We start from the raw sequence: 22,450 nt of genomic DNA on the forward strand, positions 1-22,450 counted from the left end.
AATTTGATTTATTCAATACATAAATGAAGAAAATAAGAAAATAAATACCGAAAACAACTACAATAAATGTTGGAAGTGTCCTCCTTGGCATTCTAAGCAATAACCTAACCGATTTCGTAATTAAATTGGACGGCGGTATTTTCAAAAATGTGACAGCTGTCAATTATATCTACTACTCATTTGAACTACTAAATAGATTGATGTGTTTTTTTTAAAAATCGAACATAGGGAAATTACATTGCATGCAAACTCCTATGTTCGCATTTAAAAAAAATTCACTGTATTTCAGATGGGATACTTACTTGCAATTCGTGTTAATCTCAAGCACATATTGAATTTGAAACTTTAGAACAGGAAAAACAGTGTAGTGACATTTTACTTAACCAGTGTCCTATAATTATATGCGCATGTAAAAATGACAATATTTTATAGTGCAGGCGCTGGATGGATTTGAGTGTGCAAAAACCGAGGACCGCATTCTGCCACTTGATCCCAGTTCAGAAAAGCTTGTAGATTAATAATTCGGATGTTGCCGGAACCCCGCTTGGTCCAATTTTGTGTTATACCCCCTCCTCTTGCGCCGCGAGTACCGAAGTTGCCTGAGTGAGTTATATATCTATCCCGATGATAATGTTGTGACAATTTTTTTTTAATAATTAACCATAATTAAATGTTGGCAAATGAAATTAAAACAGGAATGATGAATAAAGAGAGCGTAAATTGTTAATACAAAATTATAGAATGAAAAAATCAAATACGCGTGAGAAACCAATAACCTTCCAAAAAATGCAAATATATCTATATGAGAAAATGTGAAAAGAGGATCGACATTGTCCTTGTTAGATATGATAATCTATAAAATATAAAATTTTGAATTTATTTTTTTTTTAATTTAGAAATTTATTTCTGGAAGAAGCTAGCTCGTCTAGGTTGTTTAGATCTATGGTTTGAAGGATCTTATAAGAGGAAATGCATTTTAGGATGTCATTGGGCTGCCCAATCCCTTGGCGAAAACATTAATTACTTATCGTATTTTACCAGCATTACCCTCTGCGATTCAACTGGCAAAATCCATATCCAAGTATCGATCAATTAACAGAATTAGAAAGCACTTGCAACAAAAATTAACTTCGGTATAAATTAATTTCGCAAAATATCGGCTTCGGTTGAAACTTATTAAGAATAATTTGCACATCAGATGTTCTACATTTACATTATTTAAGAGCTTCAGCACAAACCTATGTGTGGATAAATGCTGACCAAACAATAGGTATTACAGCCTATTGATTACACCTTATTAGGCTATGAAAAAAAAGATGATAAATTGTACCTACCCAAGGTAGATGACGAAGCGACCATTGCCAGAACCTTTGAATATAGACTACCAGAACTGTTGATTGAGCCCTGTAAATGTTCATCAAATTGTCAAACACAGGCTTGTTCATGCCAAAAGTTACAACTAAATTGTATTTCGTTGTGTAAATGTATTAATGACTGTCAAACTAAACGATTAATTTTGGTATTTTTTTTGGATAACATAACATTTGCTTTTTTGTATTAAATTTTTTTTTTGTCAACAGTTCTTGTTTGTATTTCAATTATTTTATATTTTTGTACCAATTGACTAGCTATGTTAATCTTTAATCATAAGAAGCAATTGGATATTGTCATTAAAACAGTTCCAAAGAATTTGTTCCGTCTATTTCCTTGATATCTAAAGAGGTGGGGTATAAAAAATAATTGGACCAACAAAGCTGCTGGCAACACCCAGAATTATATTCTGCAGGCTTTTCAGAGTTCAAAACTATTTACCGAATGCGGTCCTCATATTTTGCACACTCAAGTCTATCTAGCGCCCGCTCTATTAAGCAAGTGTATATCAGTATACCTATGTATAAACAAACACATTTTTAATTTCACAACAATTGTATATTACCAATTTTATTAAACACTCCGCAAATGACCAGAAGCAAATGCAAGACGTACGTTTTGGACCGGCAATATGAATTGCACAGCAGACTCATTGCCATCCTTTTCTAATAAGCTGCAGTATGTGTCAGACTGTAAGAGACGAAGTGAACAGTAAGTTAATTATTACGATATACATCGATGAGTCATACCCAAGTATAGACGGCGCAGACAATACCTTACCTGAGATTCGAACCCAGAACCCTTATAGCCAAACTGAGAGCTACTAACGTAAACTCATCTGAGCTCCGCAAAATAGATTAACGTGTAAGATGTTCCGAAATACATACGCCTCAGCATATAGGTCTTCTGCAAGAAATTTGATTGCGGAAGAAGGAAGTAAAAGTTAGGAGACGCGCACTGCGCAGCTTTAAATGAAGTTTAGAAAATGTTTTAAGAAAGTTAATCGCTAAAGGGCAGTTCCAAACTCAAGGATGGAAGAATGCATGCCGGGAGGAGGGGGGCCAAGCAATTAATACTGGCGCCAAGAAAAAAGCTTATTTCTAGCATTTCTGTTGTTTAATCACGCATTCAATTCATTTGAATAGGAGCACCTAGAATTACTCTTTGTTATTTAGATGCGATGTCGCGAGAAAGTCACATATTCACCATTCAGGTCAAGGTTTGTATCAGTGAAATACAATGCGTATTCCATAATTCATTTTATTTAAATTTAAACAGTCATTGTCTACTTTTGATGCATTGATTAGAAATGGCAGCAAGATAGTGTAACGGGAGCCGTTTAGGGGCTTTATTTTTTTCCAAATTAAAGAAATCGCCAATATTTAAATCAAATCACCAGTATTTTTAACTTTTATGGTTGTTGAGACAAAAAGTAAAGAGGAAATGCAAATTTCACCACTTTTTTTAGGGTGGCTCCCAAACGAAAACTTTGGACCATCAGATTTATTTAGAAAAAGTGCTTGTTCTGATCCCCTCTATCGCCCATTTTTTTCTACATACTTATATCATATATGTAACACCATGTATACGGTTCCCAAAATGATAGCCACGTTTTTGAAACTAGAAAACTCCGAATGGAATGCCGGGTTGCATTCATGCCAAGTTCAACAACTATGCATGCTCAGTGGCAACAAGCAACTGGACTCAGACAGTTCAGTGTCTTTTTACTAGCAGGGTCCCATGGCAAACATGAGTCTTCTAAGCTTCTAAAGCTAAATAGAGGCCAAATCGACTTGCAAACTTTCATCGTAATCGGTCCATATCCGTTCTCTTTTAATCGATCTTGGTTAACAGTCAAAGGAGTTTCTTTTAAAGCTCTTTGTAAACGATTAATTTTGTCACTATGGCTGTACATTTCTCTCGTTCGTTCAAATGCTGCATTAAAAGAATTCAATATAATCAGTATTTCCATTGAAACAAGGAAGATCGGGCTTAAACTTACGCCCTCGCCTGCGCCTGTTGTTCGTTTCGTGTTTCGCATTTGCAGTTTTTTTCTACATTTTCAGTCTTGACATATTTTTTTATTTTATAGTCTGCTTTCAATTCTTCAACGAGGATACACCTGTTGAACTACGTATTATGTAGATACAAACTTTGTGTAAAAGTATCAAGTAGTTAATGTTTAAAAAATTGAAGTTGTTGTATTCCATACAGATTCCATAAAATTAAAGCTTGTCAATTTGTATTATAACTTAATATCTTTGATTTACAAAAATATAAGCAGCAGAACGTGGATATAACACGGATATGTATTTTAACGTAAGATCCAGGATACAATTTTCACAATACCTGGTACAACCGATGACCAAAATAAGGAAGCTGTCGTAGACTTAGTCGACGGGCCCAAACAGATTCTTCACTTATTCTCTACTTGGAGCTGGCTGCGTCTGCGCTCTTTCTCTCTTGCTGCATTCCTTACCGCCATCTCCTTATAGTCCAGGAGGCAGCGACATTTTTTGTGCACTCATTTCTTCAAAGCTGATATTCTGCCATTTTATTGTTTTGATAGTACAAGTAAACAAAACGGTAGTCTACCGCGTCGGCGGTGTTACCTAAGTTTGCATCAATGTTCTGAACATGTTAATAAATAATATGTACATGCCTCATTTCTACAAGAATGAAAGTTTCTACAGTAATTAAGTATACCTAAAAATGAAGTATGGTAATAGTCTACCGAGCTGGAAGCGTTGCTATCACAAGTCTACCACCCACGCAAGATGCATAAAAAATTACGCAATTGAACTTATTTCTACAAAGATGAAATTTTTTTTGTGTAATGTTCCTAGGGGGGTCTATCAAGCCGACACGGAAAACGTTGACTTACCCTATACTTACGGTTGGCAACTCTGGCAAAAACTACAAGCAGAGCCACCTACCTTTGAAGTCGAAACGATGGTAGTCTCGCGGCACTTTTGAATTTGGATGACAGTCGGCTCGATATGGGTGGCACGAATGGACTCCTACGTTGTGTAATCGGTTCTTTTATGTATTGGGACGTGAGACATAATCGGGAAGGGAATTAAATAAAAGACAGAACTTTTGTGCGTAAGAAATGACAAGATCAAATAAATATATTAACGCACACACAAGACCATGCCAGGGAAACCTTCTACGGGACTAAAACCCTGGCACAGGCCACACAAATACATGAAATAAATCACCTACAGCAATAAAATGCAAGAGAAAAAACACATAAATAAAACATCTCAAATGGTATGATAAAAAATCAGATAATCAAATCAAATGCAATTAAACAAGTTCATAAAAACAAAATACACAAGACATCATAAATGCAGTGGAAAACATGATAAATCAATTCAGTACAAAACACATCAAAATACCTGTACGATCAATAGAGATAACACAACTCGTCAAATAAACAAATTGCATGTACATAGGAAACATGTATGGTGTGGCTCTACTCCATCCTTCAGTTAACATAATTTAATTTAACACGAAAAGTACATGTGAGAATGCCATTGGCCAAATAGCAAGTATTCATGTGAAAATCGATTATCGCTCAAACAGAACATATTTTAAATAGAGGAAATGTAAATGAGAGGGCCCCCACTCGTATTGCTAAGATGTTAAGAACTACAATCCACACGAGACGAGTAGGCAACAGATACAGCGAAAGATCTAACTGCATTAGGTACCTACTCCACGGAGACAGAAATACCCACTCGCACACACAAACATCGAAACATCAAATAAAAGAGCCCCCCGTCGTATAGCTAATGCGCCACGAATAAGAAAGTAACAGATACAGCGAACAATCAAACTGTATTAGGTGCTTCCCTCACGGAATGGTTACGGGTCAATCGAACAGAGCAACATCACACCGATAATCAACTCCTCATGAATAACAGAAATAAATTACTTAATTAAACAAAATAATGGCATAATCATCTGTACAATATGACACAAACATGATTCATCTAACGGTACACGAAACAAAGGCATCGAGTACGCCATGATTCAGATATCGTAGTTTATGCAAAATCAGCAAAATGTAAATATCACATTGTGGCAAGAAATTCAATGACTAAATATCTAGTACAAGAAAGAATAAAATGGTTACTACCTGTAAATACATCTTCAAATCACCACCACCAAAATCATGAATAATAAAAAACCCAGGAAAGCGTGTGTCTTCCGTCGACCTCGTCGCCATATTCTCCCTATTCTCCCCTAGCTTCGTTCCCAAAATCCCCTAGTATTCAGCATCTGCGCAAAACGGTCGTTGGTTATATACAGAGCATATTATATTTTTGTTTCGGATGTAAATGTGTGTTGCCTAACCATCAGGGTGGATTATCACAGTTGGAAGAAGTTGATGTCATAAGAAACCAAAAAAAATTGGTCTACCGATCGCGTGATGTTGCTAAGGTCTCGGTAGACACGCTGGAGGGTACGATTTTCTGAGCGCAGCTGCTGCACTACTCTGCTAAAAATACCTCAAAATTATTATATACACGGGCATAAAGTAAAAATATTTCAAAAACGAACATAGGCAATTAACATAGGAAAAAGTTTTTTTGCAGATCGTTGCTCCCCCATGATAATTTAGGTCTTTGCGTGTTTATAATGACACCAATCGAAAGAAGATTTTCTTTCTTTATCTAATGATATACGAATTAGTTCATTTTCAGTTGTATTTCTCATTATTAACGATCCTCGAGATTGTTTATAATTTTGTATTGCTGTCTGTCTCTCCGTATGTCTGTTCGTCTGGCCGTGTGCACGATAACTCATAACTGAATAATATCATTGACATTCGCTATTTTGTGTCAAAATTTAATGCTACTGTTCATAGAAAATCGTGAACAAAAGTACCAGTTTCCATACGATTTTTTGATAAGAAAAGCCCGGTAATTTGATAATTATGCAAAAAATTTAATTGACTAACCTGTTGAGAAGTGAGATGTTTTAGTTTTCAGTCTACGAATTTGAACTTTTTCGTATTTATGTTTTCAACTTGTATCTATGTAATATTATCTCTAGGTAATTTTTGTGGTGATGGTATTTTCAAAATTTCTGTACATAAAGTTGAATTTGTGGTTGAATTGGAGTTTTCGCAAAAATGTTTGAATGGGGTGGAATATTTCTCGTTTCTATGAACGTTTGATTGCAGTATGAGGTAGAAGGGCCATTTCCTGTGTAATTTTAAAAACAAGGTGCGCATGCGCAAAACAATTTTTTTAATTCGGCGTTAGTTTTACTTTTACTCGAGGTGCCTACATATTACATTTCAATTAAATATCTTAACAAATAAAGAAAATTGGGATTGCGCAAACACAAAAGTTGGCTGCGCATGGATGGGCAATTTTTTTTATTCATTTGCATAGTTACCTGGGGCTTAAGGGACATTTACTAACACATAAAATCGGGAATCCACATGTTCTTTGTAACAAGAATTATAAAAGAAGCCCTTTTTTGAGCAGTTTTTGGGCTGTAATTTTTTGGCCCGATAGTCTACGTAGCTGAAAAACAATAGCGACCTTTCTTAAATCCTTAAGAACAGCTGTTTCAATTAAAAGCGATCGAACTTTTCTATAAAAAGTTATTCAGTTATCTCACTTCTCAACAGGTTAGTCAATTAAATTTTTTGCATAATTATCAAATTACCGGGCTTTTCTTATCAAAAAATCGTATGGAAACTGGTACTTTTGTTCACGATTTTCTATTAACAGTAGCATTAAATTTTGACACAAAATAGCGAATGTCAATGATATTATTCAGTTATGAGTTATCGTGCACACGGCCAGACGAACAGACAGACGGAGAGACAGATACAATACAAAATTATAAACAATCTCGAGGATCGTTAATAATGAGAAATACAACTGAAAATGAATTAATTCGTATATCATTAGATAAAGAAAAAAAATCTTCTTTCGATTGGTGTCATTATAAACCCGCAAAGACCTAACTTATCATGAGGAGCAACGATCTGCAAAAAACCTTTTTCCCCTTGTGATAACCCACCCTGATGGTTAGGCAACACACATTTACATTCGAAACCAAAATATAATATGCTCTGTATATAACCAACGACCGTTTTGCGCAGATGCCGAATACTAGGGGATTTTCGTAACGAAGCGAGGAGACTGGGAGGAAGATGGCGACGAGGCCGACGGAAGACACACGCTTTCCCGGGTTTTTTATTATTCTTGATTATTTTTGGTGATGGTGTTTTGAAGGTGTATTTACAGGTAGTAACCATTTTATTCTTTCTTGTACTAGATATTTAATCATTGAATTTCTTGCCTCAATTTGATATTATTTACATTTTGCTGATTTTGCATAAACTATGATATCTGAATCATGGCGTACTCCATGCCTTTGTTTCGTGTACCGTTAGATTAATCCTGTTTGTAATACTGTACAGATGATTATGCCATTATTTTGTTTAATTAAGTATTTATTTCTGTTATTCATGAGGAGTTGATTATTGGTGTGATGTTGCTCTGTTCGATTGACCCGTAACAATTCCGTGAGGGAAGCACCTAATACAGTTTGATTGTTCGCTGTATCTGTTACTTTCTGTTTCGTGGCTCGCTACAGTTCTTGTGCGTTAGCTATACGAAGGGGGGCTCTTTTATTTGATGTTTCGATGTTTGTGTGTGCGAGTGGGTATTTCTGTCTCCGTGGAGTAGGTACCTAATGCAATTAGATCTTTCGCTGTATCTGTTGCCTACTCGTCTCGTGCGGATTGTAGTTCTTAACATCTTAGCAATACGAGTGGGGGCCCTCTCATTTACATTTCCTCTATTTAAAATATGTTCTGTTTCAGCGATAATCGATTTTCACATGAATACTTGCTATTGGCCAATGGCATTCTCACATGTACTTTTCGTGGTAAATTAAATTATGTTAACAGAAGGCTGGAGTAGAGCCACACCATTTACATGTTTCCTATGTACATGCAGTTTATTTGTTTTTTGACGAGTTGTGTTATCTCTATTGATCGTACAGGTATTTTGATGTGTTTTGTACTGAATTGATTTATCATGTTTTCCACTGCATTTATGATGTCTTGTGTATTTTGATTTTATGAACTTGTTTAATTGCATTTGATTTGATTATCTGATTTTTATCATACAATTTGAGATGTTTTATTTATGTGTATTTTCTCTTGCATTTTATTGCTGTAGGTGATTTATTTCATGTATTTGTGTGGCCTGTGCCAGGGTTTTAGTCCCGTAGAAGGTTTCCCTGGCATGGTCTTGTGTGTACGTTAATATATTTATTTGATCTTGTCATTTCTTACGCACAAAAGTTCTGTCTTTTATTTAATTCCCTTCCCGATTATGTCTCACGTCCCAACACATAAAAGAACCGATTACACAACGTAGGAGTCCATTCGTGCCACCCATATCGAGCCGACTGTCATCCAAATTCAAAAGTACCGCGAGACTACCATCGTTTCGACTTGAAAGGTAGGTGGCTCTGCTTGTAGTTTTTGCCAGAGTTGCCAACCGTAAGTATAGGGTAAGTCAACGTTTTCCGTGTCGGCTTGATAGACCCCCTAGGAACATTACACCCTGTTAATTGCCTATGTTCGTTTTTGAAATATTTTTATTTTATGTCCGTGTATATAATAATTTAGAGGTACTTTTAACAGAGTAGTGCAGCAGCTGCGCTCGGAAAATCGTACCTTCCAACGTGTCTACCGAGACCTTAGCAACATCACGCGATCGGTAGACCATTTTTTTTTGGTTTCTTATGACATCAACTTTTTCCAACAAAAATTTCATCTTTGTAGAAATAAGTTCAATCGAATAATTTTTTATGCATCTTGCGTGGGTGGTAGACTTGTGATAGCAACGCTTCCAGCTCGGTAGACTATTACCATACTTCATTTTTAGGTATTTTTAATTACTGTACAAACTTTCATTCTTGTAGAAATGAGGCATGTACAATGTACCTACATATTATTTATTAACATGTTCAGAACATTGTTGCAAACTTAGGCAACACCGCCGACGTGGTAGACTACCGTTTTGTTTACTTGTACTATCAAAACAATAAAATGGCAGAATATCAGCTTTGAGGAAATGAGTGCACAAAAAATGTCGCTGCCTCCTGGACTATTAGCTTCTTCTATTTTATTGTTTGCCAATTTCTACTCGAGCTATGTTGAATATGAAAGCATTCAAACATTTAAACAGTTTACCATGGCGAATGTTTAGTTTTGTTTGTGAGTTACTATAGTTTATTAAGATTAACTGATAATTAATTTTGAATCAATCAATTTTTCAAAGTGTTAATAAAGTCTCTTAAAAATAAAGTTTAATACCTATTTAAAGCAAATCACTGAGTATCAATAAGCTACTGGCTCCAACTTTCGTCGTTTAGACTTTAGATGATGAAGTTGAAGATTTCAAGTAATTCTTCTCACTTCTGCTGCACACACTACTTCAAAATGTACATATTGGGCAACCTTTGTCTTTTTCCCAACAATCTCTGTGCAAGAATAACGATTTTGACATGTTTTGATCAAAATTCATGTGGCCTCAGACAAAGAATTTACATATTGGAATCACACACACGCGGTTTTGATTGGCTGCCTACTTCAATATAAAGCCAATCAAATGTTTTAATACCGGATTAAACAATAATCCTTATTTTTTTTGTGCAACTGGCCGTAAGAGTCATAGGGAATAATCTAGCGAAAGTCCGAACTCGATACATAACCTAGGGAATGAAATTTGTTGATTTCTATTATATTGAGTCTGCAGTTTTTCCTGCTCCCAATTCTCTTGAAGTCCTATAACTTTTGTTGCCGTCGAACCAGCTTCCTGAAAATCAATCGTCCTTAATGTCCAAAAAAAAAATTTCAACACAATCGGCCATTTTAAAATGAGTTATAGTGCACACGGACGGACGGACGGACGACAATACAAAACTATAAAGGATCTGAGGATCCTTAATAATTGTTACCGAGGCACGTGGCGCAGTAGTCGCGCTCACCGATGCTATTCGGGAGGTTGTGGGTTCGAATTCCGCTGCCGACTGCTCTGTCTGGGGTTTTGTCAGGGGGTTTTCCTCAGACATACGTAGCTTCGCATAATGCTAGCATTATGTTGAAATCTACGAGGCAAATGCTGGAGCAGTACTCTCCCCCTCAGCACCCTAACTCCGTTCCTTCCGTTCCCATCCCGAACTTTACTCATCCTTACAATCCCGTTATCTGGCTGAAGAGGGCCAGGAAGCCCTGAGCAGCCCGCCTCCGGTATCCCTGTAATCAGGGGTGCCGGAGGAATGAAACACGTTGGCCTTTCTCCTTTTCCCTTAATAATTGTCAAGCACTTTCTGACATTTATTGTGTGTATAAATTGACAAACCAGAACTAGACAACAACTAGGGGCGACTACAACATTATTGAACTCCCACCGTTACTAAACGCTGCATGCGCGTTTTAATTGGGGCCAATAAAGAAAGATACATTTAAAAAATAATAGTCGAAATACCTACTCTAAACAAGTTTGCTCAACTTATTAGATGCTTTGGCTCCAACCTAATTTTAAAACCCTCCTGCCGTTTTAATATTATGTCAGCTTGCAATTTATACTCAGATTCGGAAGCATCAGATTTAACAACAAAATTCCTCATTATTGTGGCAAGGAGGACTTTGAGCTTCAAGATGGCGTATTTACGACCTGAAAACATAATGATTGTAATCTTAGGGTTTCACCAGAGATTTGTTATAACTAGACCGCGCGTAACGTAGATTTTACTATAAACGCCTGTTGTCAAGATAGGATAGGCAACCAACTGTTCATCGCGGGGCAGACGTGCGTTCTGTAGCTTGCTTTAGCCATGTTTATTCTAAATTTTAGTAGCAAAAAAAGATAACATATAGCTGTTAACTGTTTTAATCGAATTTATTGGTATTTTATTTGAACTAAATTGGTATATAACTGCCTTACTCTAGTCCTAATTTGATTTATATGTGTATTTTGGTGGTGAACACGTATGGGAAAATATACTCTTAAAACTAAAGATATAAGTAGTAAGATATGATTATTTAGCGGATTTTGATTCAATATAATGCCTATCCAAAAACCCAAATGGGCTGTAACTGTTATTTATTTTTCTTAGACTGCTGATGGTGTGGATTGAATGAAAAACCTGAACACATTTTCAGCAATTTGGCAAATTTTTAATGCATCGCTTGATACGTGCAACAATCCTCCACGATTTTTTCTAGTTAAAAGCTTTGCATGACTCTCTGATGCGAATATCGCATCTGCACATATGGAACATTTAACAGACTTAGCCATTTTTCTTGTAACAAATCCTGAAATATACTTAGTACCAGTAAGTACTTATGTTACGTCTATACCTAATAGGCAAATAGGTATTGCCGTTATCTTGCTGGTAAAGGATGTCGAACAATAGTTCTACGTTATTTTAAGTGAATGGGAAAGTCGAAAACGCTCGGTATTGCATTATTGTTTAACACCTTCGTAGGTACCTTTCTAAAATCGGCTACATGGTTTATTCTCAACAGAAATTTATCTGTTCATTAATTCGAGCTAATCACGAGAATGATTAATGAACGGAACATCTAAAATAACAGCTTATTTCATTATATTGCATAAATCATCTCAGCGATTTTTGCCCCGCGGTGCATTGTGTGTTGCATATTGTGTCGACAACACCTTAGATACGTTAAGCGCAGTCTAGTTATAGCTAGTCTCTGGGTTTCACGCTTTAAAAAATTGCCTAATGAACGGATAACCGAATCAAGCTTTGGAATTGTCTTACCAACACAGCCGCGTGGTCCGGCGCTAAATGGAATAAACGCGTAATAGGGTCTCTTTATACATCTTTCTGGAAGGAAGTTGTCGGGATTGAACTCGTCAGGATTAGTATAGATGTCAGGATTACGGTGTAATACATAAGTGCCTATAATGACAGTGCATCCGGCCGGTACAGTGTAATTACCACTTGCTGAAACAGAACGTAAACTAATTTGAACATCTCTTGGTCATCTTGCCTAGTTTTACGTCCTGGTTTATCTTACGCGCAATGAGTGGAACAGGTGGGTACAATCGCAGTGTTTCGAGTAAACATCGTTCTAGGTATTTCATTTCTAGTGTATCCGAATAAGTTACCGGTCGATCTGAGTTACCAAAAATAGCGTACATTTCTTGATGTACTTTTTCCTGGACGTCGGGATGAGCGCCCATCAGGCATAGAAAGAAGCTACTAGCGGCGGCAGTGGTGTCGTGACCCTCAAACATAATTGTGCTAACTTGGTTTTTGACCTCTTCTTCAGTAAGTTGTGTGCCACTCTTGGCTGCTTCTATTAAGGTTTCTAAAAACGGATATCTTTTCTTATCCCCTACATTTACATCACCATCAAGATCGTCTTTTATCCCTACAGACTGACCAAACATCATCGTTCCATCCAATGGGTTTTCAATAATATTTTCATCGGGGACTGACACGTCTTTTCTTAAAATATCTTCAGGCACGTTTGCGAGGGAACCTCGAATACCATCCTCAAATGCCTTTCTTTTTTTTTCAAAAACCTTTTCGGTGAGACTATGTATCATGGCAAGTAATTTTTTTTGTGTTTCTTGATATGTTGTAAATTTAAATATCCAGTCTGGTCGCAACCATATTTTGACCTGTCTGATGTGTAGAATTGCGCACATCTTCATAACGGCCATTGCGTAGTCGTATCCACTCTTACCTTGTGTTTTTTTGCTTACACCCATTACAGTTTCTGCAAAATAGGTAAATAAAGTAGTTAATGGCCGTGTAATTGAAAGTTACCTAAGAGTATTTCTACCGTTGCCTCCGATAGATGGTCGTGACAGTCAAAAGTTTTCCCATTCTCCTGGCGTAACTTTTTCACGACTTCTCGACTATTTGCGTTAAAGAGATCTATAAATCCTTTTAGAATGTTCAAATGGAATGTGGGCGCAATCAATTTCCTGTGGGCCTTCCACGTCGTGCCTGCATTGCAAAATGTGTTACTTTACGTGAATCTATTTAGAATTAACCCAATCTTTAACCTGAACTTATTAGAAGACCATTTCCGAACCACGGTTTAAAAAATTTATACTCAACTGCCTTTTCAATATGCTCGTGACTGCTTAGTATTATTTCTACATCTCTAGGATCCGCCAAGCCAATGACGAGTCTTGGTCCCAACCAAGCTCGACCAATGTTATGATACTCAGATGCCAGGTACAAAGCAGTTTTAAACATTTCTAAACATTATGAAGCAGTTATTATTACTGAGTTTAATGAGTAACTTACCGTGTGGCGATCCAACAGTTAGCAAAGCATTTCCGATAAGGGGGTAACCTTTGGGGCCTGGAAATTGTTCGGCCAAGTCTATCATATGTTGGTGCTTTATACGCCAGTATATGTACCACAAAATTAACACCGGTACCAGAAGAAAAATGAAATAGGTTGTTGCAGCCATTCCCATACCGAGAGTCATTATGTGGGAAACTTGTCAATTTTCAATGAGAAGCAACATCTACAATGACCCTTTGTTATTAATTCGCCTAAATATAACACGAAAAAAAATGTAATATTCATGAATAATGTTATTAGGTCAAGTACAACATTCATGTTTTCCGTGCACCTTCAATAAGTTTAATGAAATCTTCTTTTTAAATTTGGGATTGATGATCGGACCCTCACCATTAATTTTGTAAGAAGGTGTGGCTACAATTATTACAGACACGATTATTTAGTGGGTTTGTAATTTTTACCAAAACACGCAATACTTTTGAATTATCCTAAAATTCTGATGCATAGATTAATCATATGAACTTTGCCATGCTGCTCAAATGGATAACAATGGGTACCGTAGCATTGAAATCTTTGAACTTTGACACCTTGAAAAATGCAAATTATTACAATCAAAGTTACTTTTTAACGTACTTCTTTCCGTCTGAAACCACTTTTGCGATTTTGAGCTACTGTTAAGGGAATTATACTAGATCTTTTGGCTGTATGTATACTAGCCTAATACCCCGTAGGACGGTTTTTAAATGTTTTTCTGATTTATACCAACTGTCGCTGTCCTCTCCAATAATGTGTAACTTTATCCACTAAAATTGAACGTATAATGACTTCGTTATTGGGCGGTTTTGGATAAAAATATTAACACATTTTGATTATATGAAGGTGTCGATTCCTTAAAAGTGTCCCGGTTACTATTTTTTTATTTTTATTTTATTTTATTTTTTTAATTTTTATTGCATATTTACAATCTGTTCCAGATGAACAATAAGTAAATGTTGTAATAAATAGCGCACTAAATTAACTACGATATGCCGAGAGCAATCCACTGAAAACTCTTACTTATAAATAATATTGTTTGATTATGTAAGTATTCCAATTTTCATGTTGATCAAAGTACGTACAGTACATAAATAATTTATCGAACCTGTTTGACAGGTCCGAAGGTTTGAAACGTTTTAATCTCCTAATTTCATCGCGATTGTCTATAAGCTGAGTAGCTAGGATGTTAGAATGCACAGAAAGCCTGTCTTGATATTTGTCAGAACAATTCTTTATAACTTCCCGCACCGATTCAATATTGAGATCACTTTGAATTACGTAATTAGGCACATACCACGGCGCGTTGACGATGGTTCTAAGTACCTTATTCTGGAATCTTTGTAAAATTTCGATATAGGAGGTGCTAGCAGTACCCCACAATCCCACAATATTGTATCCCGTACGTCCATATGGGTTTAATAATAGTGTTGTATAGTAGAAGCTTATTTTCCATTTTCATTTGCGAGTTTCTGCCAAGTAGCCAGTACATTTGACTAAGTTTATTCCGAGTTGCTTCCTTTTCGTGAATATATGTTTACGCCATGTGAGCCGTCGATCTAAATGCATACCCAGATATTTAAGGTGCCATTAAATGTTACAGCTGCACATGTTCCTCTTCTCATGGTAAACGTGATGTGTGTAGACTTGAAATTGTTAACTTGGATTTTAGATCTCCTCATCCAGTCCTCGATTAATTCAGGCTATTCTGCAGGTTCGCAGATGCAATATCATATCCGGGTTGGTATCTGATGCTAGTATGGCCGTATCATCGGCAAAAGTAGCTGTAGTTGTTAGGTTGGTGGTGGGTATGTCAGCTGTGTAGAGTGTATAACGTACTGGCCCCAGAACACTGCCTTGAGGTACTCAGGAAGAAATAGGATACAAATCTGATAATTTCTCTCCCTGCTTCACCAGGAACCATCTGCATTCAAATTGAATAATTTCATAGAAATGGTACGGTTGTCCTTTTTTTAGTTTATAGTATAGGCCTTTTATGCCATACCTTGTCAAACGCCTGTTTGACGTCAAGGAACACCGCCGAGCAATATTTGTTGGATTCCAGGTCGTTGTTTATTTTGTCGACTATGTACCTATTCTGTGGTACTGTGCTGGCTTCTAAATCCAAACTGGTGGTTGGGTATAAGTTCTTTTTCATCCAATATTGGCTTTAGTCGTTTTAGTAGTAGTCTTTCAAACAGCGTGGATAGCACCGGTAAGAGACTTATGTTATAACTCGCATGCACTTAGGGGTTATTTCTTGTAATACTTTGCCAGTGATTAAGTCCCACCCTGGTGCTTTTTTGTCTTTAATTCGGTTTGAATAGCTCTTTCAACTTCCAGCGGTGTGAAATTTTTAATAGGCAATTCCATTTGGAAAGGCGCTTCTAGGAAGTTATTGACTGTATTTACTTTTGGTACAAAACATCTGCTTAACTCGGTGATAACACACCGTTATCTTGGAATTTAATTAGTGCACGCAGCGATAAGAAAGCTTCTTATCTACGACCAGAAATGAACATGAGATAAACTTTTACAAATACTACCCGCAGAATTTCCGGACGAATAAGGTCGGTCTTTTACACGTGTTTTAGATGTATAATTAAATAAACAATATACAAGGCAATAATTTAAATAAAATTAAACATCAAATAATTCTGATACAATACAAAATGATTCCGAATGACATGTTTGGAAGTGCGTTAAATCCAAACCCATTACCACATCTAACGTTAATAAACAAGTATAAATTGTGCACAACTCTTGTGCAGATAAAGCACATTTTTTAACCGAAATAGCTTAGTAAATGGTTGCGTTAAAAAGTAGTAGCATGCTATATTAAATTTTTATCGACTTTTCATTCTTGGTAAATGATTTATAACATTTAAAAGTCGCTTGGCATACATTCAAAATTTACGCTATAATGCAAGAAGAACGAAGCTGTTAGAGAAATTCTCTGAAACATTGTATTTTCCCTTTGTAGGTACTTTCCCCCAACATTTTCGAGATATTCACAATTCAGTTTTTACAACGCCGGCCGATAGATGTGTCTGGTCTAGACGTTCTTTCTACCCTTTGAGAGTACCCTCCTCCGACAATCTGTTCTTCTGTTGAGATATAAGGAATTATTTATATCCGATCACGATAATGGGTCGAGGAGAAGGACTATGGTTGGTAGAAATTAATTCCTTTCGTTGAGGCCGTTCATTAGAGTACCCCCTCTTTTGATAAAGAGTCAGAAAGAAGGGCGATAGTTGGTAGAAAACAGTTCCTTTTGCTGAGACCTTTAACTAGAATACCATGAAAGATAAAATTAATTTCTACTCTCTCCCTGCATCCCCACCGATCTAGAAAAGGAGTCGCATGGTTGTCGCATGTAAAAGTTATGCACAATTTACTTTTAAGTTCATGGGGGGCCTTGAGGAGCAATTTAATGACCGTCTGGCACACCTGGCGGTATACTTACACAGTAGTATATTAAACTCCTCCCCTAACGCCGAAAACATTTAAATACAATTTAGCGGGCTCCAGTTCCAGTATGTATTTAAAGAACACTAGTTAGGCATGGCTCTGTTTTAGCATTGGTTACAAATAACTGAACGCAAAAAGGGTGCAGGAAAGAGTGCAGGCCGATATTCAAGTTAAAGTCGATTGTTACACAATGTTTAACAGATAAGCAGAAGAAGAGATAATTGAAGCCTCCCCCTCCACCTTTCCCTCCCACGTCAAGCACAAATACTTTAGTTCGTGATGATTGATAAGAACACAGATAGAACCGTAAAATGGTATCTCCATTAGGTTCCTTCTTCACAGAAGAAACGGTAAACTTTTTCCTTCCGAATGAATGGTTAATCGTTTTTAAAAATCTGATTTAACTTCGTGTACGGCCCGATACGAAATTTATCATGGTGCGCTTGGAACGATTTTCTTTTGTTTGTAAAAGAAAACGCTTAACTTTTTTGCGTCCAAATTTCTTAAGAACGCTTTAGAACCTTTGTGCTTGAACTGCTACTCGTCTTCTCTCTTTTTTCATTTCCCAAAAACGCTCGTTACAATATACGAAATGGAACCAACGAAATTTGTTTGTTACCTAAACTAGGCATTCAAAGCCTACTATTCCTATCTGGAACTGCGCCTGCAACAAAAACCGAAACGTTTATTGGTATCAATAACTTCGCAACCTGCCTGGCTAGCGCCATGTCATACATTCTGATCTAATTGTAAACCTACTCGATATTACCATTGGCCTAAAGCGGTCGTTATGAAAAATTACGCGGTCGTAATTCAGCCCGAAAATATTTAAAGAAACTCGCCAAAAAATGATACTTCCTTTCCAATTTTACGAAACCTAATTTCAAAATACTGCTCAACCATTGAATAGGTGCTTATTCAATGGCTCAACCCTACTGAAATTTGACTTCAAACCTAAATTGGAAGGAATCACCTTTAAAGGTGCTTCGGCTACCAAAATCAAATTAAAATTAGGCACATACCCATGTGGTCCTTTAACTCTAACGGATAGTGCCTAATTTGAAGGAGGGAAAATGGCATACCGCGTCTTGCAAAGAGCCCAACCATGGTTGCTCCCCGGTTTTGTTCATGTGGTCTTAAACTGCACTTATTCAAGAATCGTCATATTAGGACTAGAAGCCATTTGAATATACATTGTTGCCTCTTGGAATCTTTTAAATCTAGCTTAGTTTTAAAACATGAAACCAATAAATAGTTTATTATCCTCATAACAACACGACATAATGTAAAAACCATAAATCTCCCGTTGCAGGTCATCCGTTTTACAATGTAATTATTATACAATGGTACCAAACACGATTTACCTTCAACATAAAAAAAAAACTATTAGGTCAAGAAAATACACAACAAACAGCATGATTGACACTAGCACCAACTACAATCAACACAGTTTTGATTCTACGGTGCTTGACTCCACTGATGATCTCCAACGGTGCCTAATTTTCCTATCACTGTTTGGTTTTTCTCGGTTCCAGTCTGACTTTAAACCCATCTCCTCTTTTTAAAATGATGTCTGCCTGCAATTTGAATTCAGATTCTGGTATATCTGATTTAACGACAAAGTTTCTCATAATTGTCGATAGCAGGACCTTAAGTTTTAGCATCGCGTATTTACGTCCTAAAATAGTATAGGTGTCCAGTTATTGAGACCTGCGAATCGCGATATTTAACTTACCTACGCAACTACGCGGTCCTGCACTAAATGGAATAAATGAGTAGTAATGCCTATTAGCCGAACGTTCCGGTAGGAAGTTATCGGGATCATACACGTCCGGATTTGGGTAGATATCTGCACGGCGATGTACCTTAAATGTACCGATAACAAGTGTACATCCGGCAGGTAGTGTGTAATCACCAGAAACTACAAGTGTGATTTTAATTTGAAATAATTTAGCTATTGGCAGTAATTATACCTAATTTGACGTCTTGATTAAGTTTGCGAGCGATAATTGGCACGGGTGGGTATAATCGGAGTGCTTCAAGCAAACACCTTTCGAGATATTTCATTTCCAACGTATCCGCAAAGGTCGCCGGCCGATCGGAGTTTCCAAAGATCGTGTCCATTTCTTTATGTACTCGTGCCTGTATCTCTGGATGAGTACCCATTAGGCATAGGAAGAAGCTACTTGCTGCAGCTGTCGTGTCGTGGCCTTCGAACATTATTGTGTCAACTTGCTGCTTTATTTCCTCGTCCGTTATTATGAATCCGTTACGCGATGCTTCGAGCATTAAATCCAGAAAGGCCATCCTCTTCTTTTCCCCCACGTCATTATCATCGACGTCCAAATCATCCTTAATACCCACAGACTGTCCAAATATTACACCCCCCTCCTGATGCTGTTCAGGTTTCTTGGATTCTGGTTCGACACTCTCGCTGGTGATAGCTTCTTGAGGTACTTCAGCTATGGATCCGCGAACGCCGTTAACAAACGCTTCTTTTTTACTTTTTAGCACCTTCCTGGTCAAGCTATGTATGGTGTTTAGTAACGTTTCTTGAATTTTTCCGTATTTGCTTAAGTTGAATAACCAATCCGGTCGTAACCAAAGTTTCGTGTGTCTTAGGTGCAGAATGTCACACATTTTCATAACGGCCATTGCGTAATCGTATCCGCTTTGATCCTGCGTATTTTTGGAGACTCCCATTGCGGTCTCTAACGGATTGGATACTATAAAGCATTTAATTGCAATAGTTCCAACTTACCGAGCAGAATTTCGACGGTAGCTTCCGACATGTAATCGTGGCAATCAAAGGTCTTACCGTACTCTTTACGCAGCTTCTCCACCGTTGCCCTACTGTTCGCATTGAAAAGATCTATGAACCCCTTCAGGACGTTCAGATGAAAAGTCGGGGCGATTAACTTCCTGTGACTCTTCCAAACGGAACCTACCTCAAATACGTCAGTAGAGCCGGTTTAAGGAACTCAAGCTACCTGTGCTTATCAAAAGGCCATTTCCCAGCCAGGGTCGGAAGAATCGATATTCACTCGCCTTATCTATGTGAACGTGACTGCTTAAAATTACTTCGACGTCCCTTGGATCCGTTAAGAAAACTAGAAGTTTGGGTCCGATCCAGGTGCGAGCGATATCAAATTTGAATGAATAGGCGTATACAGCTTTGAAAATGTCTGAAAGTATTTAGATGAAACGACGCATCGGTGGCATCTCAGATTTACCGCAAGATGATCCGGCGAAGTCCAAGAGGTTGCCTATTACCGGGTAACCTTTGGGACCGGGAATTTTGCTGGCCAATTTAATCATATGTCGCCTGGAAAGGCGCCAGTAGACGTACCATAGAATTATCGCCGGTATTAAAAGGAAGTAGAAAATGTTTGTTGCCGAAATATCGGTGTTCGATGTAAGTCTTTGCTTTCCGCTTAATTCCAGCATGGTTAATTTTCTGTAAAAATGAATATTGATTGTTCCAGATTAAGAGTACATTTTCAAAAAGGACCAAAAAAAGGTACTTTAACATTGATGCGAACAATAAAGAAATCGGAGTAGGTGAACGTTACCGTATAAAGTTGTAATCCAAAATGTCACTGTTTCACACCGATTTGTACTTACTCTTCTGCAAATATATTACAATTAGGTCCCGCAGCAAAGTGGAGTAGTATAAATAGGGAGACCTTGTAAATACGTAAGAATAATTTTTTACAACCTCAACAGTCTTGATAAACTAGTTTACGGTAACATTGACGTATGAGATAATAGTAAATAATTTATTGAAGAAGAAAAAATCTAATTGAACGCACGTAGTTACTGCAACTGTCCATTGGTACGTTGTACTTTCATCTGTACCTACTCTTTTTTAATTCTCAATTGATATCTAATTAATTATCTTTCGACGTAAAGCTCTACCTTTTTTTTGTACCATTGCCAGCGTTACTTTGAAGTTCTTATGAAACAGGGTTGTTTATTACCTTTCACATTTTGCCAATGGCATCACATGATCTTTGCATGCAGTAAAGATGGTGTACATACAATACATATATTTTTAAACACAAAATTAATTTTTTGAGTCAAGTTCACAAAAAATTCCACAAACTTTCATGATTAATCGTTTCGTGCTCTTATTTTGTATTGTTTAGGTTAATTGCAAGCAAAGCGGGCGACCATGACAGTAATCATCGCTATATTTGCGCAAAGTTGTACCCGTTTCACTTGACTTGTATTATGTAGTAGATAATTCATGAAATGACATACAAAAATGATGTTTTGTTTATGGACTTTTACGTTTTACCTTGCTTATAAGTTGACCCAGGAGGTCAAGTACAAAATTTGAGCGCAGTTCCGCAAGGCGATGCCGCTCTGATTGTTTTATGTATGTACATATACACCCTATATCTTTACCAATTGGAGTGTTTGTCAAATTGTCAGGTGACACCTTATGCATACTGTTGAAACCGGTTGAGATGGATAGGAGGTCATGCCGTTACTCTCACAAGGGACCCGGGTTGCAGAAACCTCTACAAGTAGGTACAATCCTGTAATGGCAGGTGCCATTTAATGCAGATAATAAGGCAATACGACATATCCATTTCTAGGAGAGAAGCAATTTACCATTGGTACGCAAACAATTATTTATACAGGGTATTACATGACCGTATCTAAAAAAAAATTAAGTGATAGAGGGGATCAAGACAAGCACTTTTTCCAAATAAATTGAGGGTCCAACGTGTTTCGTTTGGGAGCCACCCCCAACTAATATATTAAATATTTGCCACAATCTCACAGTTTTCAATTTTTTTTACGTAATAGCATAGTGTAAGGTAATAGTTTCAGATGTGATGTGATGTCATCGAAAAAAATTTTAAATGACAACGTATATTTTTTTGGCAATGTTAGATAATGCTTTGTTTTCTTTTTACGTCCATGTAAAAAAATTCACAGATTTCGCAATCCATGCAACCATCGGAGACATTGGAAATAATAACCGGACAACGTCATATGTAAAACACAAAAAACCCTTATTCACTCGCTATCACCTGCTCCACTCGCTCGCGTAACCTTTCTGAATAATAAGCGTTGTAATATGTTTGTACTACTATCACGAGAAATGTGCTAGAATTTTAAATTTGAAATTAACAAAACAATTGCATTAAAATTGGAGATACCCCAATTGCTCAGGTGAAATCACACAAATTTTTAGGACTATTGTTTGACGATAAAT

At 36.9% G+C, this 22,450-nt stretch overlaps 2 protein-coding genes across 3 annotated transcripts; both read right to left on the reverse strand.

The window, feature by feature from the left end:
- Window positions 1-10,743: 10,743 nt before the first annotated feature.
- Window positions 10,744-14,205, reverse strand: LOC116168300 (cytochrome P450 4g15-like). Of its 2 annotated transcripts, none has more exons than XM_031484039.1 (7): window positions 14,107-14,205; window positions 13,714-13,939; window positions 13,467-13,664; window positions 13,225-13,407; window positions 12,440-13,174; window positions 12,208-12,393; window positions 10,744-11,096 (listed from the first exon to the last, which is right to left on the reverse strand). In XM_031484039.1, exons 2-7 carry the CDS (start codon window positions 13,898-13,900, stop codon window positions 10,927-10,929), a joined length of 1,659 nt encoding a protein of 552 aa, XP_031339899.1. In that variant the 5' UTR covers window positions 13,901-13,939; window positions 14,107-14,205; the 3' UTR covers window positions 10,744-10,926. The 2 variants fall into 2 exon arrangements, with proteins under 2 accessions (XP_031339899.1, XP_031339898.1); XM_031484038.1 differs by lacking the exon at window positions 14,107-14,205 and adding an exon at window positions 14,048-14,063.
- Window positions 14,206-18,463: 4,258 nt separating this feature from the next.
- Window positions 18,464-20,949, reverse strand: LOC116167561 (cytochrome P450 4g15-like). Its single transcript, XM_031482953.1, has 7 exons — window positions 20,793-20,949; window positions 20,454-20,677; window positions 20,211-20,405; window positions 19,982-20,164; window positions 19,194-19,931; window positions 18,956-19,141; window positions 18,464-18,898 (listed from the first exon to the last, which is right to left on the reverse strand). The coding sequence occupies exons 2-7, from the start codon at window positions 20,665-20,667 to the stop codon at window positions 18,729-18,731; spliced, it is 1,686 nt and encodes a 561-aa protein (XP_031338813.1). The 5' UTR covers window positions 20,668-20,677; window positions 20,793-20,949; the 3' UTR covers window positions 18,464-18,728.
- Window positions 20,950-22,450: the final 1,501 nt, after the last annotated feature.

The sequence above is a fragment of the Photinus pyralis genome, unplaced genomic scaffold (assembly GCF_008802855.1).
Source record: "Photinus pyralis isolate 1611_PpyrPB1 unplaced genomic scaffold, Ppyr1.3 Ppyr1.4_LG4, whole genome shotgun sequence".
NCBI lineage: Eukaryota > Metazoa > Arthropoda > Insecta > Coleoptera > Lampyridae > Photinus > Photinus pyralis.

Bases quoted from the DNA above. Each gene is read 5' to 3' on its own strand.
- LOC116168300 (XM_031484039.1), bottom strand. From the start codon at position 13,900: ATGACTCTCGGTATGGGAATGGCTGCAACAACCTATTTCATTTTTCTT. The intron at 13,665-13,713 runs GTAAGTTACTCA...CATAATGTTTAG, and splicing joins AACTGTTGGATCGCCACACG to AAATGTTTAAAACTGCTTTG. The intron at 11,097-12,207 runs GTAAGACAATTC...TTATGTTTTCAG, and splicing joins CGGACCACGCGGCTGTGTTG to GTCGTAAATACGCCATCTTG.
- LOC116167561 (XM_031482953.1), bottom strand. From the start codon at position 20,667: ATGCTGGAATTAAGCGGAAAGCAAAGACTTACATCGAACACCGATATT. The intron at 20,406-20,453 runs GTAAATCTGAGA...AAATACTTTCAG, and splicing joins CTTCGCCGGATCATCTTGCG to ACATTTTCAAAGCTGTATAC. The intron at 18,899-18,955 runs GTAAGTTAAATA...ATACTATTTTAG, and splicing joins AGGACCGCGTAGTTGCGTAG to GACGTAAATACGCGATGCTA.